The sequence below is a fragment of the Gnatocerus cornutus genome, chromosome 4 (assembly GCF_029298725.1).
Source record: "Gnatocerus cornutus isolate USDA-ARS CGAHR chromosome 4, icGnaCorn1.1, whole genome shotgun sequence".
In the NCBI taxonomy this organism is placed as follows: domain Eukaryota; kingdom Metazoa; phylum Arthropoda; class Insecta; order Coleoptera; family Tenebrionidae; genus Gnatocerus; species Gnatocerus cornutus.
The window spans coordinates 4,102,986-4,117,665 of NC_142236.1; the positions used below are offsets into that span (position 1 = coordinate 4,102,986).

The 14,680-nt window shown below is 36.6% G+C and overlaps 3 protein-coding genes across 6 annotated transcripts in view; 2 read left to right on the top strand and 1 right to left on the bottom strand.

Moving 5' to 3' along the window:
• Positions 1-1,568: 1,568 nt before the first annotated feature.
• The window catches only part of LOC148176136 (sodium- and chloride-dependent glycine transporter 2-like), a 135,077-nt gene continuing 121,965 nt past the window's right edge, over positions 1,569-14,680 (bottom strand). For 2 of the 4 annotated variants that reach the window (XM_088033671.1, XM_088033670.1), the window contains 5 exons: positions 11,899-12,177; positions 11,250-11,765; positions 9,942-10,576; positions 9,739-9,894; positions 9,529-9,688 (listed from right to left, as the gene is read on the bottom strand). In XM_088033671.1, coding sequence (XP_087889797.1) covers positions 9,596-9,688; positions 9,739-9,894; positions 9,942-10,576; positions 11,250-11,765; positions 11,899-12,151 — 1,653 coding nt within the window. In that variant the 5' untranslated portion in view covers positions 12,152-12,177 and the 3' untranslated portion in view covers positions 9,529-9,595. Of the gene's footprint in view, positions 1,855-2,168; positions 2,357-2,410; positions 2,615-2,975; positions 3,052-3,111; positions 4,683-9,528; positions 9,689-9,738; positions 9,895-9,941; positions 10,577-11,249; positions 11,766-11,898; positions 12,178-14,680 lie in introns of those variants that run through there. The other 2 variants (XR_015769890.1, XR_015769891.1) reach the window with 2 other exon arrangements.
• LOC148176137 (pancreatic triacylglycerol lipase-like) lies at positions 3,481-4,662 on the top strand. Its single transcript, XM_088033675.1, has 3 exons — positions 3,481-3,567; positions 3,608-4,294; positions 4,344-4,662. The coding sequence occupies exons 1-3, from the start codon at positions 3,528-3,530 to the stop codon at positions 4,589-4,591; spliced, it is 975 nt and encodes a 324-aa protein (XP_087889801.1). The 5' UTR covers positions 3,481-3,527; the 3' UTR covers positions 4,592-4,662.
• On the top strand, positions 8,215-9,552 carry LOC148176138 (phospholipase A1-like). Its single transcript, XM_088033674.1, has 3 exons — positions 8,215-8,325; positions 8,446-9,174; positions 9,222-9,552. The coding sequence occupies exons 1-3, from the start codon at positions 8,223-8,225 to the stop codon at positions 9,497-9,499; spliced, it is 1,110 nt and encodes a 369-aa protein (XP_087889800.1). The 5' UTR covers positions 8,215-8,222; the 3' UTR covers positions 9,500-9,552.

A 14,680-nucleotide genomic window follows, 5' to 3' on the forward strand; every position in this document is an offset into this window, starting at 1 on the left:
GTAGTGGGTTAAGCCGGGGGCCTAGATTCCGAATCTGTGGTCCGTTTTTCAAAATTCGGCTTAATAACGGAGATAGCATTTTTCAGAAAAATTGAAATATTTTAAATTTTTCGAGGAAAAGTTCATTTTTCAAATTTTTCTCAAAAATGCTATCTCCGTTATTAAGCCGAATTTTGAAAAACGGACCACAGATTTGGAATCTGGGCCCCCGGCTCAACCCTCTACCCCGAAAAACACGCTATTTAAGTTTGGAAAAATTTTATTTTTTTTAGCATTTTTTTTATGGATTTTTCGATTTTTCAAACGCGAATAACTCGAAAACTAAGCGTTGTAGAGCAATTCTATCGCCACCAAAAGATGGAGGGCCTATAGGGCAAGAGCTGGTACCAACCTCAAGCAAATCCCTCGGTAAATAAAGGAGTTATTCGCGTTTGAAAAATAGAAAAATTCATAAAAAAAAATGAAAAAAAAAATTAAAAAAAAATAAAATTTTTCCAAATTTAAATAGCGTGTTTTTCGGGGTAGTGGGTTAAGCCGGGGGCCTAGATTCCGAATCTGTGGTCCGTTTTTCAAAATTCGGCTTAATAACGGAGATAGCATTTTTGAGAAAAATTGAAATATTTTAAATTTTTCGAGGAAAAGTTCATTTTTCAAATTTTTCTCAAAAATGCTATCTCCGTTATTAAGCCGAATTTTGAAAAACGGACCACAGTTTCGGAATCTGGGCCCCCGGCTTAACCCACTACCCCGAGAAACACGCTATTAAAATTTGGAAAAAAATTATTTTTTTTATCATTTTTTTAATGGTTTTTCGATTTTTCAAACGCGAATAACTCGAAAACTAAGCGTTGTAGAGCAATTCTATCGCCACCAAAAGATGGAGGGCCTCTAGGGCACGAGCTGGTACTAAGCTTAAGCAAATCCCTCGGTAAATAAAGGAGTTATTCGCGTTTGAAAAATCGAAAAATCCACAAAAAAAAATGATGAAAAAATAAAAAAAATAAAATTTTTCCAAATTGAAATGGCGTGTTTTTCGGGGAAGTGGGTTAAGCCGGGGGCCTAGATTCCAAATTTGTGGTCCGTTTTTCAAAATTCGGCTTAATAACGGAGATAGCATTTTTGAGAAAATTCTGAAAAAAGAACTTTCCTCGAAAATTTGAAATATTAATTTTTCTCAAAAATGCTATCTCCGTTATTAAGCCGAATTTTGAAAAACGGACCACAGATTCGGAATCTGGGCCCCCGGCTTTACCCACCGCCCCGAAAAACACGCCATTTCAATTTGGAAAAATTTTATTTTTTTTATCATTTTTTTTATGGATTTTTCGATTTTTCAAACGCGATTAACTCGAAAACTAAGCGTTGTAGAGCAATAGGCACACAATGTTGCTCTCAACAAAATTTAATCACTTTCAGTCCATTTTAGTTCTGCTTTCCAAACTTTCTGAGTTTTTTTTGAGGAAATTTAGATTGAAACAAAAACTAGAAAATTTTCCCCATGTAAATTACGCAGTGTATTGTTGGTTGCATACATGAAAAACGTTTTGAGAATGAAATGAAAACTACAATTTTTCACATTAGAAGCTTTATTTTTTATTCTTTTTCCACTTTACAATGTTTAGTACACTAAATCAAGTGAACAAACAACAAAGACATTTCTCCATTCGTTCTGCGTGCTTAAAACTAACAGACAAGAGTACAAACTGTATTAAATAATTAGTGATGGTAAACATAATGAAATATCGCTGAAGAGATAAGATATTTGAATAAAAACATGACAAAGGTAAAAACTATAGAATCCGCCACTTCCTAGCTTCGTGCGACAGCCAAGTATAGTAAACACGTTCTTCTTCTCTGAAAATACAAACAAAAATTAGTGAAAAATTGATAAATTCGTGTTTTAAAAAGTGCGCCCAACATTTAAAATGTTGGCAACCCAAAATACAAAAGTGTCACTAGCGCACTCTTTCGGCACATCGTTATAACTTCGGAGACGTCAAAGCAGCCAATCAGAAACCGGAATTGTCCACCTATTTTAAGTCCAGTGGAAATTGAACAAAGCGGATCAAAATTCAAATTGTTTAGTGACAAAAACTTGAAATTCACAAATCTTCGTTTGTTCAATTTCCAGTTTGACAAACAAAATTAGAAAAATTGTGCCAAATTACCCAAACAACAAAAGATGAAATTTCCGATCACAAGATGTCGCAGGAAGTGATGTGAACAAGTCATTACACGATTTTGGTCCTTGAATAAGCAGCGACGTAGTTGAGAAACTCACGATTCTGAATGCACCCAGAAGCAGAAACGCGCCAAAGTTTCAAGAAAACAGTGAAAAGTTCCAAAGCTCTAAGAACTGCAAAAACAAAGAAGTTAGCGAAATCTGTGCTTAATTCAAAAGGTCAATTACCATGTCATCAAATTTACTGTTGGTAGTCCTATTAGTAAAAGAAGAATAGATGTCTGAAGGAACCAGCAAGAGTTTCAAGAAGTTCCAGAAACTTCCATTTATGAATCCATGTCCTGATGTCCAGTTGAATTTCCAAAATAATTCCAAACTGGTAGTTTTAACAATTCTTCTCCTGCCCTCATATTTGAGTCTTCTTTGTTTTACCTGCAATGTAAATTAATCAGATCTTATGTAAAAAAAAAAAAATGCGTCCAAAATCATGACAAAGATAAAAATAACAGACGTAATTTTTTAATCCTACATGTAGAAGTGGGAATATCTCTTTTATCTGTGAAAATTAGATAATAAAAATTTGCAGTTTAAACTACGCCTAACATTTCAATATTAGGCAACCAATTATACAGTAAGTTAAAACGGCCAATCACAAGCAAGGATCATTCCCTTAATAACAAGTCCAGTGGAATGTGAACAAAAAGCGGAAAATTTGAATTGCATTGTTAATTAAAATTCATAAACCTTAATTCAAATTAGAGAACGTTAATAATTACTCTACCATCAAGTTTACCTCTTAACCGCCGTCGTTTGTCGTAACCAGAAGCTTGAAAGAGGTCTCATTTTCAGACATTTCACTTTTTCATAACCTAAAAATTATACTATTCGCAAGTGTCGAAAAAGTAAGATTTACACAATTTTCAGCTCACCTGTAAGTCACAAAAGCTCAAAATTTGTCCTAATAGTCCTAATAAAGCAATTTGAGTTCATTCACCGAAGCTGCGAGCGACTGAAGTTAGCCACAATACAATTTTAGGGAAGAGAAGTTAGCCTGCACCATATGTATTGTTGGTTGCCTATATCAAACTACAAAACTACCCTAAATTTCCAAGCACTGAAAACCCCTTTCGCCCTTATTTTAAAGACAAGAAGCACCGCAAAATGACAGTTTTTGGAGCCCCCATAGTCGCCCCCCGAACTAGAATTTTCCATCGCGTCTAATTATGCAAACATATACTTTTATTATCGTTATCGCTGTAATGGGGCGACGTTAACCATACCGATAACCACAAGGATACCATTAACGATAAGCTCCGCTTAGTCATCGCAAAACTGCCGTCTCAAGATGTTCCCACAAACAGTCTTCTTCCTTTTGCTAGCTACCTGTAAGTACCCAAAGAACCACCCTCTGGTCACCCCCTCCAGGTTTTTGCAGCAACCTCGAAACCCGAGAAACCCGCGACGACTGTGTCGAAGAAATCCTCTTGTCTGACGAAAACGGTACGACTTTCTACCACTCCCAGGTGGTGGAAACCGTGAAATTCTTCCTCCTCACCGAAGACAACGGCAGCATCGCGTTGAATTCCTCCAACTTGCATCTTGTGAACACCTCGCAGCCTACGAAACTCCTAGTCCATGGTTTGGGGTCCTTCGAGGACCATGCATGGGTGGATACCATGGCGGCGGTGTACCATACTAAAGGGGAGTACAACATCATCGCGGTGGATTGGTCCTCCGTTTCTGTACAAAATCGCGACTACGTCGTTTCCGCCGTTGATGCGGTGGGTACCATCGTTGGTACCTTCATCATGGAGATCACCCAAACGAACTACGAGTACTTATCAGACGTGCATTTGATTGGTTCTTCGATGGGTGCCCAAATCGGAGGTGCCGCCGGCGAGACCGTCAATGCGACAGGACATAAACTCGGGCGCATCACTGGGTTAGATCCAACGGTACCACAGCACCTGGAGGTCCTCGACGAAGACGACGCCGAGTTCGTGGATGTCATCCACACCACTCTTGTTCTGGGCGAGGGGAAAACCGGACGGGTCGATTTCTACATCGTCGATGGGGGAGAACCAGTTTGTTACAACGGCACCAACACCACTGGTACCACTTTTTTTTCCTCCAAATCAAAATTTGCTATTAATTTTCGTAGATTCCTGCGGGGAGTTGTTGGGCAGCGACTTCTATATCCAGACAATTGAAAATGGGTACCGATTTCAGGGAATTTCGTGCTATAATGGGAGCAGTGAAGTCAGGAGATTGTGCGACAAGGCGGTGATGGGGGAGTACGCGCCTCGGAACATCTCGGGGAGTTACCTGGTGGCGAAAGGGGCGGCGTCTCGCTTGGGGAGTTTCACGGTGGTTTGGTTGGTATCACTGGTAATGTTGTGGTATTTGTAGGTTGTAGGTTGGTTGCACTGTATTCATAGATGTCTTGTATAATTTTGTTATAATAAATATAATGGTTTGTTTGTCCGCGTTGTTAAAGCCACTGAAAAATAAAAAAAAAAGTGAGAAAAAGTGGTTTGAATGTGAACATGTTTTTTCGAAATTTGTTTATATTCGTTATTAAAGACAATAATAATAAGAGGCAATAAAAGACAGCCGCAGACTGAAGATATTGAAATTTTAGTGGTGCTTATAAGAGAGTAAAAAAGAGAAATTTCTGAAATTCATTTCATACTGATTATAAGAGACAATAAAAGATAACAATAAATAGAATACAATAAAAAACAACTAAAAAAAAAATCGACTGAAAATACAAGTCCAAAAGAAAAATATAGGAACGTTTTGGCTCGTCTTGAAAATAAAAATTTCTAAAATCCGTCTCTGTTCCTCAAAAAAATTGGGATTTGGTAGGTACAGATAGTCAACAAGTTAAAAGTAGTAATCTCAACAAATTTCATTGTCTTATTAGCGTTAAAATTATCAAAAATACAGGTCCGAATAGAAAATATTGGAATTTATAAGCTCGTCTTGAAAATGAAAATTTCTAAAATCTATTTTTGTTCCTCTAAAAATTTGAGATTTGGGACAGAAAGTCAGCAAGTCAAAAATAGTAATCTCTTCAAATTTGATTGCCCTAGTGTCAAAACGTCAAAAACTACAGGTCTAAACAAAAATTATCCAAAATTTTTAGCGCGTTTTGAAAATAAAAATTTCTAAAACCGCCCCTGTAACTCTAAAAAATTTGGAGTTAGGATAAAATGTCAATAAGTCAAAAATTTCTTCAAATTTCAGTGCCCTAGTGTCAAAATTACCAGAATTACAGGTAAAAATGTAAATTATTGAACATTTTTAGTTCGTTTTGAAAAATAAACATTTCAAAAATCTGTCTCGGTTGCTCAAAAAAATTGAAATTTGGGACAGACAGTCAACAGATCAAAAATAATAATTCCTTTAAGTTTCATTGCCTTAGTGTCAAAACTATTAGAATTACAGCTCCAAATGGAAAATATTGAAATTTTTTACCTCGTTTTGAAAATAAAAATTTAGAAAAATTCGCCTCTGTTGCTCAAAAAATTTAGGATTTGAGACAGTCAACAGATTAAAAGTAGTAATCTCTCAAATTTTCCTTGCCTTAGAGTGAAAACTACCAAAATTACAAATCCGAATAGAAAATATTGTAATTTTTAGCTCGACTTGAAAGTGAAAATTTCTAAAATCCGTCCCAGTTGCTTAATAAGTTTTGGATTAGGGACAAAAAGACAGCAAGTTTAAAAAAATAAGTTGTCCAAATTTTATTGTCTCAGTGTCAAAACTACCAGATGCAAACAAATAAAAAAAATTGGAAATTTTTTGCTCATTTTAAAAATAAGAATTTGTAAAATCCGTCCCTGTTGATTAAAAAATTTGGGATTTCGGACAGACAGTCAACATGTTAAAAACAGTAATCTCTAAAAGTTTTATTGTCCTAGCGTTAAAATTACCAAAATTTTGGGTCCGAATACAAAATGTTAGAAGTTTTTAGCGCGTTTGGAAAATAAAAATTTCTAAAATTCGTCCCTGTTGCTCAAAACATTTAAAAGTTGGGACAGACAGTCAACAAGTCAGAGACAGTATTCTCTCTAAGTTTTATTGCCTTAGAGTCAAAACTACCAAAATTACAGATCCGAATAAAATATTGTAAAGTTTTGACTTATCTAGAAAATAAATATTTCTTAAATCCGTCCCTGTGGCGCAAAAAAATGGGATTTGGTACAGAGAGTCAACTAATTAAAAATAGTAATCTCTACAAATTTCATTGCCCTAGAGTTAAAATTACAAAAATTACAGATCCAAATAGAAAATATTGGAATTTGAAAGTTTGGCTTGAAAATGAAAATTTCTAAAATCCGTCCCTGTCGCTAAGAAAATTTGTGATTTGGAACAGACAATCAAAAAGTTGAAAATAGTTTTTAATACAAACCTCACTGCCCTAGCGTTAAAATTATCAAAATTACATCCGAATAGAAAATGATAGAAATTTTTAGCTCGTAAAAATACATGTTTTTAAATCCGTCCCTGTTGCTCAAAAAATTTAGAATTTGGACCAAAGTCAACAAAGCAAAAATAAAATCCCTGTGAATTTCATTGCCCTAGCGTTAAAACTACCAGAATTACAGGTCCAAAAAAAACATTAAATAGTCTTGTCTTGAAAATGAAAATTTCTAAAATCCGTCCCTGTTGCGCAAAAAATTTTGGATTTGAGATAGACAGTCAACAAGCTAAAAAAATCATCTCTACAAATTTCATTGTCCTGGTGTTAAAATTACTAAAATTAAAGGTCCGAATAGAAAATATTGAAACTTGAGAGCTCGTCTTGAAAATAAAAATTTCTAAAATCCGTCCCTGCTACGTAAAAAATTTGGGATTTGAGACCGACAATAAAAAAATTAAGAATAGTAAGCTCTTTAAATTCTATTGTTCTAGTGTCAAAACTACCAGAATTACAAGTCCAAATAAAAAATATTGGGGATTTTTAGTTAGTTTTGAAAATATTTTTTTTAATCCGTTCCTGTTGCTCAAAAAATGTGGGATATAGGACAAATAATCAACAAGTTAAAAATAGTAAGTTCTCCAAATTTTATTGTCTTAGTGTCAAAACTACCAGAATAAGAGGTATAAATGGAAAATATTGAAAATTTTTAGCTCATATTGAAAATAAAAATTTCTAAAATCCGTCCCTATAGTTCAAAAAAATTGTCAGAATTTGACAGAATTGTGGCTACTTAGATAAGAAAAGTCAACAAAAAAACGATAAAACACAATCAAACTATGCGAGATAAAAAACACAAATGTAGAGAAAATTAAATATAAACTAGAAGATAAAATACAATAATAATAAGAGACCTCGTCTAGAAGCATTTTTGTTGGTAAGTTGGTCATACTGTCTGTATTCATGGCCATCTCAATACTTAACCGTAAGAATAAATTATTACGATCCGTGCTCCTTTTATTCCGTACCGATCACATTAAAGCCACTAAAAAAAGTGAATTGAATGTGTTCATCACTGATCAATAATAATCATAAACAAATTTTTTGTTTTTTTTGTAAGCTTAGTCTTTCACTAATTTAACATAAAAACATGTTATATAACGACTTGTTTACCATTTTTATCAGTTGATAAAACTAATAACTCGCCCATCAACAAACAAACACAACAAAAACAAAATGTAAATATCCGAGCACGAAAAATAAAAACTCTATCACTATTTTCGATCGCAAAACGTAAATCACCGATGAACTTTTCTATAAATAATTCCTCGAAAAAAATTCGTCGACAATTTATTACAACGAAATGCGTTGCCTGCGTTATTACCTGTCATAACATCGAATTGGAATAATAGTTGGGAAAATCGGATCAAATCTGGAATGACAATACAATTATAGGTATTTGAGAGAATGCACAATGGCAAATCCTCTCATCGCGTAATAAATGGCGGAGGATGGCGGTTGCGCAATTTCTTTTTCGCTTAAATTAATGGTGTTAATTGAGAAAAGAGAAAACCTTGAAGGTATTAACCTTGCGAAAAGAACGGCAACGTTCACATGGAAATTATGGCATTTTTATTGCATGCGTTATTGCAGTGCCAAGATTTGAAGATGAAGTTGGAAACTGTTCTTTGTCTCCTGGTGGCGGCGGCGAATTCCGGTGAGTTCTTTTATAGACAAAAAGTAAAACAATAAAAAACACCAAAATTACTTTCAAAAATCGAAAGAGACTACAAAAACACCCCAAAAACTGCTTACCGACTGTTTTTTCCCGTTTCAGCGTCAGGCCAGATGGTCCCGCCCCTCAACACCTTCCTCCAATGGCTCTTCAACACCGCCTCCACCGAAATCGAAAATATAACCTCAAACTTCAACTTCCGCGACGTCGCCGCCTCCGATATCAACTTCATCCACCACCTCCCTAACTCCACCCACAAGCTCCACCCTTCCAATCTCACTATCGACCTATCAAAACCCACGAAAATCCTAATTCACGGTTGGCAGAACTCCGCCTCTGACTCCTCCCACACTGACATGGCGGCGAAGTACCACGAAAATGGCGACTACAACATCATCTCAGTCGACTGGTCTGAACACGCGAAGAAAGTCTACCCTCATTCCGCCAGTAGTACCAAAAACATCGGTACGCTTCTAGGAGATTTCGTTCTAAAACTAATAAAAAACGACACTGCGCTCCTCAAAAACGTACACTTGATAGGCGTGTCGCTCGGTGGTCACGTGGCTGGGTTTGCCGGAAAACGATTGGTTGCAACGACTGGCAAAAAGGTGGGGAGGATCACGGGATTGGACGTCGCGGCGCCGTTGTTTGAAGTACCCACTCGACGCCCTGCTGATATGTTAAGTGAAGACGATGGGGAGTTTGTGGATGTTATTCATACCAACGCTGGGTTCCTGGGAGTGAGTGGACCCATTGGTACCGCCGACTTCTACGTGGAGAATGGTGGACCGATACAATCCTCCTGCGCCGAACCCAACATTTTCGAATCAAGTAAGTTGGTGCAATGGGTGTGGTGGTACTTATGATACTCCTTCCAGTTGGGTGCAGTCACTTTAAAGCAGTTGAGTACTTCATGGAGTCCATTGGTGGGAAGAAGTTCGAAGCGGTGTCTTGTCGCAACTCCATCGAGTACCATCTGTTGGCTTGTAATGGTAATAAGAAGGTACTGATGGGTGAGCACGTGGACAAAGGGGCGAAAGGGAGTTTCTATCTGGAGGCGGAGTCAGCGCTGCCCTATAGTAGACTTTTACCAATGTTACCAAGTTTACCATTTACCATAAATGCGCCCAAACTTCGATTACCTTTTGTCAATTAGACCATGATGGTGGAAAAAAAATAATGAAAGACAATAAATGGTGTTATTAAAAATATACAACTTTTTCTTAAAATTAAATCACAGTAGCATCACAGTCTAAGCTTGAGCTTTCGTCAACGTCAAACTGCTGTCATTTTTGACAGATTGTGGTTTCCACAGCTCCGTTGGTCGTACCAACTCCCAACCCGTCTAAAAAAACTTAGTGACTTTCTGTTATATTCCCCTAATCCTAAACTTACATATTTCCGTTTCCATACCTCATACCCAGCGAAAAGTACCAATGGTACTAACGTGGATAAACCCATCATCCAACCCAGCGAATCCGCCCATAATGGGAAATAATAATCCTCGTAGAAAGCCGGTTCGAATGTCGCCATTTGAAAAACGAAAACTCCCTAGAATCATAAGTAGGGGAAAGTGGGGTACTATAGACTTCCGTTACCAAGAGCGTTAGAGGCGTGATTACGACCCAACACGCCCACCAGTACCATCGCGCTGGTCTGGAGAGATCCATTCCCATATCCGCCATATCGTCTAACATGCGGTTACACCCATAGAACCACGAAACCGCGCCCACTTCGGCCACGCCCAGTAAAAGTATAGCCCAGGACGCCGTGTTCCATTCCATTAGTGTGAACAAGTACACGCCCCCACCGAAACACATGGGGATAGCCAATAGGAAACAACACACGCAAATGATTAGAGTGACGTAAATTTGTTTTTTTCGTAAATGCGGCCACTTATCCAGAATTAGGCATCTTATAGCCTCGACTCCTGCGAACTGACTGCCTAAACCTAGGATGAACAACATGAAGAAGAAGGCTATAGCCCAGAAGGTGGGAGCTGGAAGACGAAGAATAGCCTCTGGATACGCCACGAAGGCTAAACCTGGACCGTCTTGGGCTACTTGCTCCACGGGCACGCCCATTTGGTGGGCTAGAAAACCTAGCATAGAGAAGATGGCGAAGCCCGCGTAGATGGAGGTGAAGATGTTGGCGGCGGTGACGATGAGGGCGTCCTTGAGGCAGTTGTTCTTGTAGTCGTTGTAAGACGCCAGGGTTATAAGAGAGCCGCAGCCTAAAGGTTAGGAAACAGGTGGTTAAAATCCGCCTAAGCATCAAACCCCGCCCACTTAAACCTAGACACACCAACCTAAAGCGAAGAAAAACCAAGCTCCGTCTGGCCATCAACTTAAAGCGAAGAAAAACCAAGCTCCGCCTGGCCATCAAACCCCGCCCGGCCATCAAACCCCGCCCACCGCAGCCAAGACTAACTAACCTAAAGCGAAGAAAAGCCAACGTAACAAGTAGAAGCTCTGCCTAGCCATCAAACCCCTCCCACGTAAGCCTAGGCACACCAAACTAAAGCCAACGTAATAAGTAAAAACCCCGCCGAATCATCAAACCCCGCCCACTTAAACCTTGACACACCAACCAAAAGCGAAGAAAAACCAACGTAGCAAGTATAAGCTTTGTTTAGACATCTAACCCCGCCAACGTAAATCTAGACGCACAAAACTAAAGCGATAAAAACAATGTAACAAGTACAAGCTCCACCTAGCCATCAAACTCCTCCCAAGTAAACCTAGGCACACCAAACTCAAGCCAACTTAACAAGTAGAAGCTCCGCCTAGCCATCAAACCCCGCCCACCGCAGCCTAGATTCACTAACCTACAGCGAAGAAAAGCCACCGTAACAAGTAGAAGCTCCGCTTATCCACCAAACCCCGCCCACCCAAGCCTAGTCTCACCAATCCCGAACGAGTAGAACGTTTGCGAGGCGGCGTTGGCCCACACGTTCACGTCCAATAGCATGTCCCATTTCGGCGTCAAATACAGCATAATCCCATCAATGGCGCCTTCCAAGATGGCGCCTTGTATGACCAGCGCCGTCAAAATGACATAAGGAAACAACGCGGTGAAGTACACCGCCTTCCCGGACGTCTTCACGCCCTTGATGACACAGAAATAGCCAATGATCCACGAGAGGAGGAGACAGAGGAGGAGCTGCCATCGTAACTCCCCAAAATCCTCCCACTTCGCCTCCTGTAACCCCAGGACGTAATCCCGGAAGTACTCATACGTCGCTAACGTCCTGTTGATAACTTCATTGACGTGAACCGCAGCACCATCTTGCGAACAGAAAGTCTTGTTGATGGCGTGGTCAAATCCGTTATCTTTACAAATGTCATCCACCAAAGTACAAGTTTTGTTGTAATACGTTTCGTTCTCGGCACAATTCGCATCTTCAGTGGCGCTAAAACAGCCTAAAAAAAATTCAACTTTCCCGCAACTCCCCTATGTGCGGGCGAGAGTCCGAAACGAAACAATTAGCTTCCTCTCTCGCCGCAATAATCTTGACAAATGCTCGAGTCACAAAAGACTTAATTTCGCACTCACCTATTGTATTAAAGTCGTTGCGGCAAGAACTGAAGCCCAATTCGCTCGTGAATGAAGCAAAGAAATAAAAGAGGGTCCAAGCGATGATCACCATGTAATAAATAGTAACCAGGGTGATTACGACGGATGTGCAATAACCGAGACCGGAGAAAATTGGTGCTAAGTTCGCGTAGGCTTGGTCGGGGCCGAAGCCGGAGTACTGGCCGACGACCAGCTCGAGGAGGAAGATGGGCATGCCCATGAGGAAGACCATGATGAGGTAGGTGACAAGGAAGGCGCCTAGAAATTCAGCACATAGAAATTACGAGGTTTTATTAATTAGATTTGTATTGATCACATTGAAGCCACTGCATTTAATCAGTTTTTGTGTTTTTCAAAATTTGTAGTAATGATAATTATTTGTTCAAATACGAATTCGCACTGTTCATATCGAAGCTACTAAATTTGATGAGATTTGGTAAAACTGATTTATTTTTACTCAAAAGTTGTAAAAGTAATAATAAATTTTGAATTTCAAATATTAATTTCGCACTGACTATATTGAAGCCACTAAATTTTACCAGATTTATTAAATCTTTACTTTTTTTGAAAATTATAGTGCTGACAATAAATTTTAGATTATTTTACCGGAAAGTCCGCTTCAAAATTCGTAAAATTTTAAACATTTTGAGCATTGTTCACATTGAAGCCACTACATTTTATCATTTTAGTTTGTTTTTTTTTTAATTTATATCGGTTATATATTTTTTTTAAAGTACGCACTGATCATATTAAATCCATTGAATCTGATCAGTTTTAGTACAATTTTTAACAAAATCTGTAATCGTTACAATAATTTTTATAATATTAAGCTCGCATTGATCACATTCAAACCACTAACTATTGTTTTTAAATTTATAATGCAACAATAAAATTTGGATTTTTTAACGATAAATTAGCATTCAATATTTGTAAGGACCACAACAATTTTTTTGCAATTAGCGCATTGATCACATTGAGGCCACTGCATTAAATTAGATAAACAATTATAAATTTTTTCAAAATTTATCGCGGTGAAAACATTTTTTTAATTTAAAATTAAAGCAGTAATCACATTGAAACCACTAAATTTAATTAATATTAGTCCATTTATTTTTTTTACACAAAATCTGTAATAGTCACGATAAATTCTGAATTTAAAAAAATAGTTTGCATTTGTCACATTGAAAGCACTAAATTTAATCAGCTTAATTAAAATAATTTATTTTTATTTATAGTGGCAATAATAAAATTTGGATGTTTTTTAAATATAAAAAATTCATAAAAGCCCGAAAAAGTTTTGAGCAATTTGCGCAATGATCCCATTGAAGCCACTTCATTTAATCCGTCTAGTTATTTTTTAATTTTTTTTAAATTTGTAGCAACATATATGTTTTTTAATTTAAAATCACACTGATCATATTAAAGCCACTAAATTTGATTAGATTTAGTTCAACAATTTTTTATCCAATATTTGTAATAATTTTATAATTTTTTTCTTCAAATAATGTGTTCGCACTGATAATATTCAAGCCACTAAATTTAATCAGATTTATTAAAATGCCGACAATAAATTTTTGATTTCTTAACAATAAGTTATCATTCAAAATTCGTAGAATGTCACAAAAAAATATTTGTTACTTGGCGCATTGGGCACATTAAAACCACTACATTTAATCAGTTTGGTCAAGTTTCATTTTTTTAAATTTGTATTAATAATTTTTCTTTTTTTTTAATAAAAGTTAGTATTGATCACATTGAAGCCACTTAATTAATTTGATTTTTTTAAAACTTATAGTGCCAACAATAAATTTTGTTTTTTTTAATAACGATAAGTCAGCATTCAAAATTCGTAAAATTTTAGGCACTTTGCGCATTGATCACATTGAAGTCTCTACATGTAATGATTTCGGTCAAATTTGATTTTTTTCAAAATTTGTAGTGATCACAATAAATTATGATTTAATATAAATATTTTTAGTGACTAGTTAGTTTTAGGTAGTGTGCGATAAGATAAAACACGATAAAAGAAAATAAAAAACAAGAAGAAGCAATATCTGACTTATAAAAGACAAAAAATAAGTAGTAATAAAAAAAAAACGGTAAAAAGTCATCGAATGGCTCACAGCTTCTTGTTCGTAGTCAATTTACATATAAATAAGAGACAATCAAAGATTAATCAGAGACTAAAAAAAGTTAAAACAACACAGAATGATAAAATTTGATAAAAGACTCTAAGAGACATGATAAGAGACTAATAAGAAATATAAAAGAGTAAATAATCATATGTTAAAGAATACAATAAAACTACATAAAAAAATACAATAAAAGACAATCCGGAATTAAAAAGAATTAAAATTAAAACTATAGAAGACGATAAAATATGACATATGATTACAAAAGATATGAAAACAACAGAAAAACCAAATAAAAAAAGTGAATTAAAACCACTAAATCAAATTTTGATATTTCCAAAATTGTAAAAATGTCTAAGAATGACACAAAATAAAAAAGACACTGGCGCCAACTTAAACGCAAATCTTCTACAATAAATACTCTACAGCTAATCCATGAAATCCATTTATCCTCTGAAACTTCCTGCGACCTTGTACCCATCAAAGCCAACCGCGATATTAGAAACAAAATTAAATCGCTCACCTTAAACTTGAACTTGTTTAAACGCATTCTTTATGCAATAAACAAATCGCAGCAACCCGGAAACCGCATGACCTTGAACCGGGATCTAGCTCCCACCGCCATCTAG

Bases quoted from the DNA above. Each gene is read 5' to 3' on its own strand.
- LOC148176137 (XM_088033675.1), top strand. From the start codon at position 3,528: ATGTTCCCACAAACAGTCTTCTTCCTTTTGCTAGCTACCT. The intron at 3,568-3,607 runs GTAAGTACCCAA...CACCCCCTCCAG, and splicing joins CTTCCTTTTGCTAGCTACCT to GTTTTTGCAGCAACCTCGAA. The intron at 4,295-4,343 runs GTACCACTTTTT...TAATTTTCGTAG, and splicing joins CAACGGCACCAACACCACTG to ATTCCTGCGGGGAGTTGTTG.
- LOC148176138 (XM_088033674.1), top strand. From the start codon at position 8,223: ATGGAAATTATGGCATTTTTATTGCATGCGTTATTGCAGTGCCAAGAT. The intron at 8,326-8,445 runs GTGAGTTCTTTT...TTCCCGTTTCAG, and splicing joins GGTGGCGGCGGCGAATTCCG to CGTCAGGCCAGATGGTCCCG. The intron at 9,175-9,221 runs GTAAGTTGGTGC...TACTCCTTCCAG, and splicing joins ACCCAACATTTTCGAATCAA to TTGGGTGCAGTCACTTTAAA.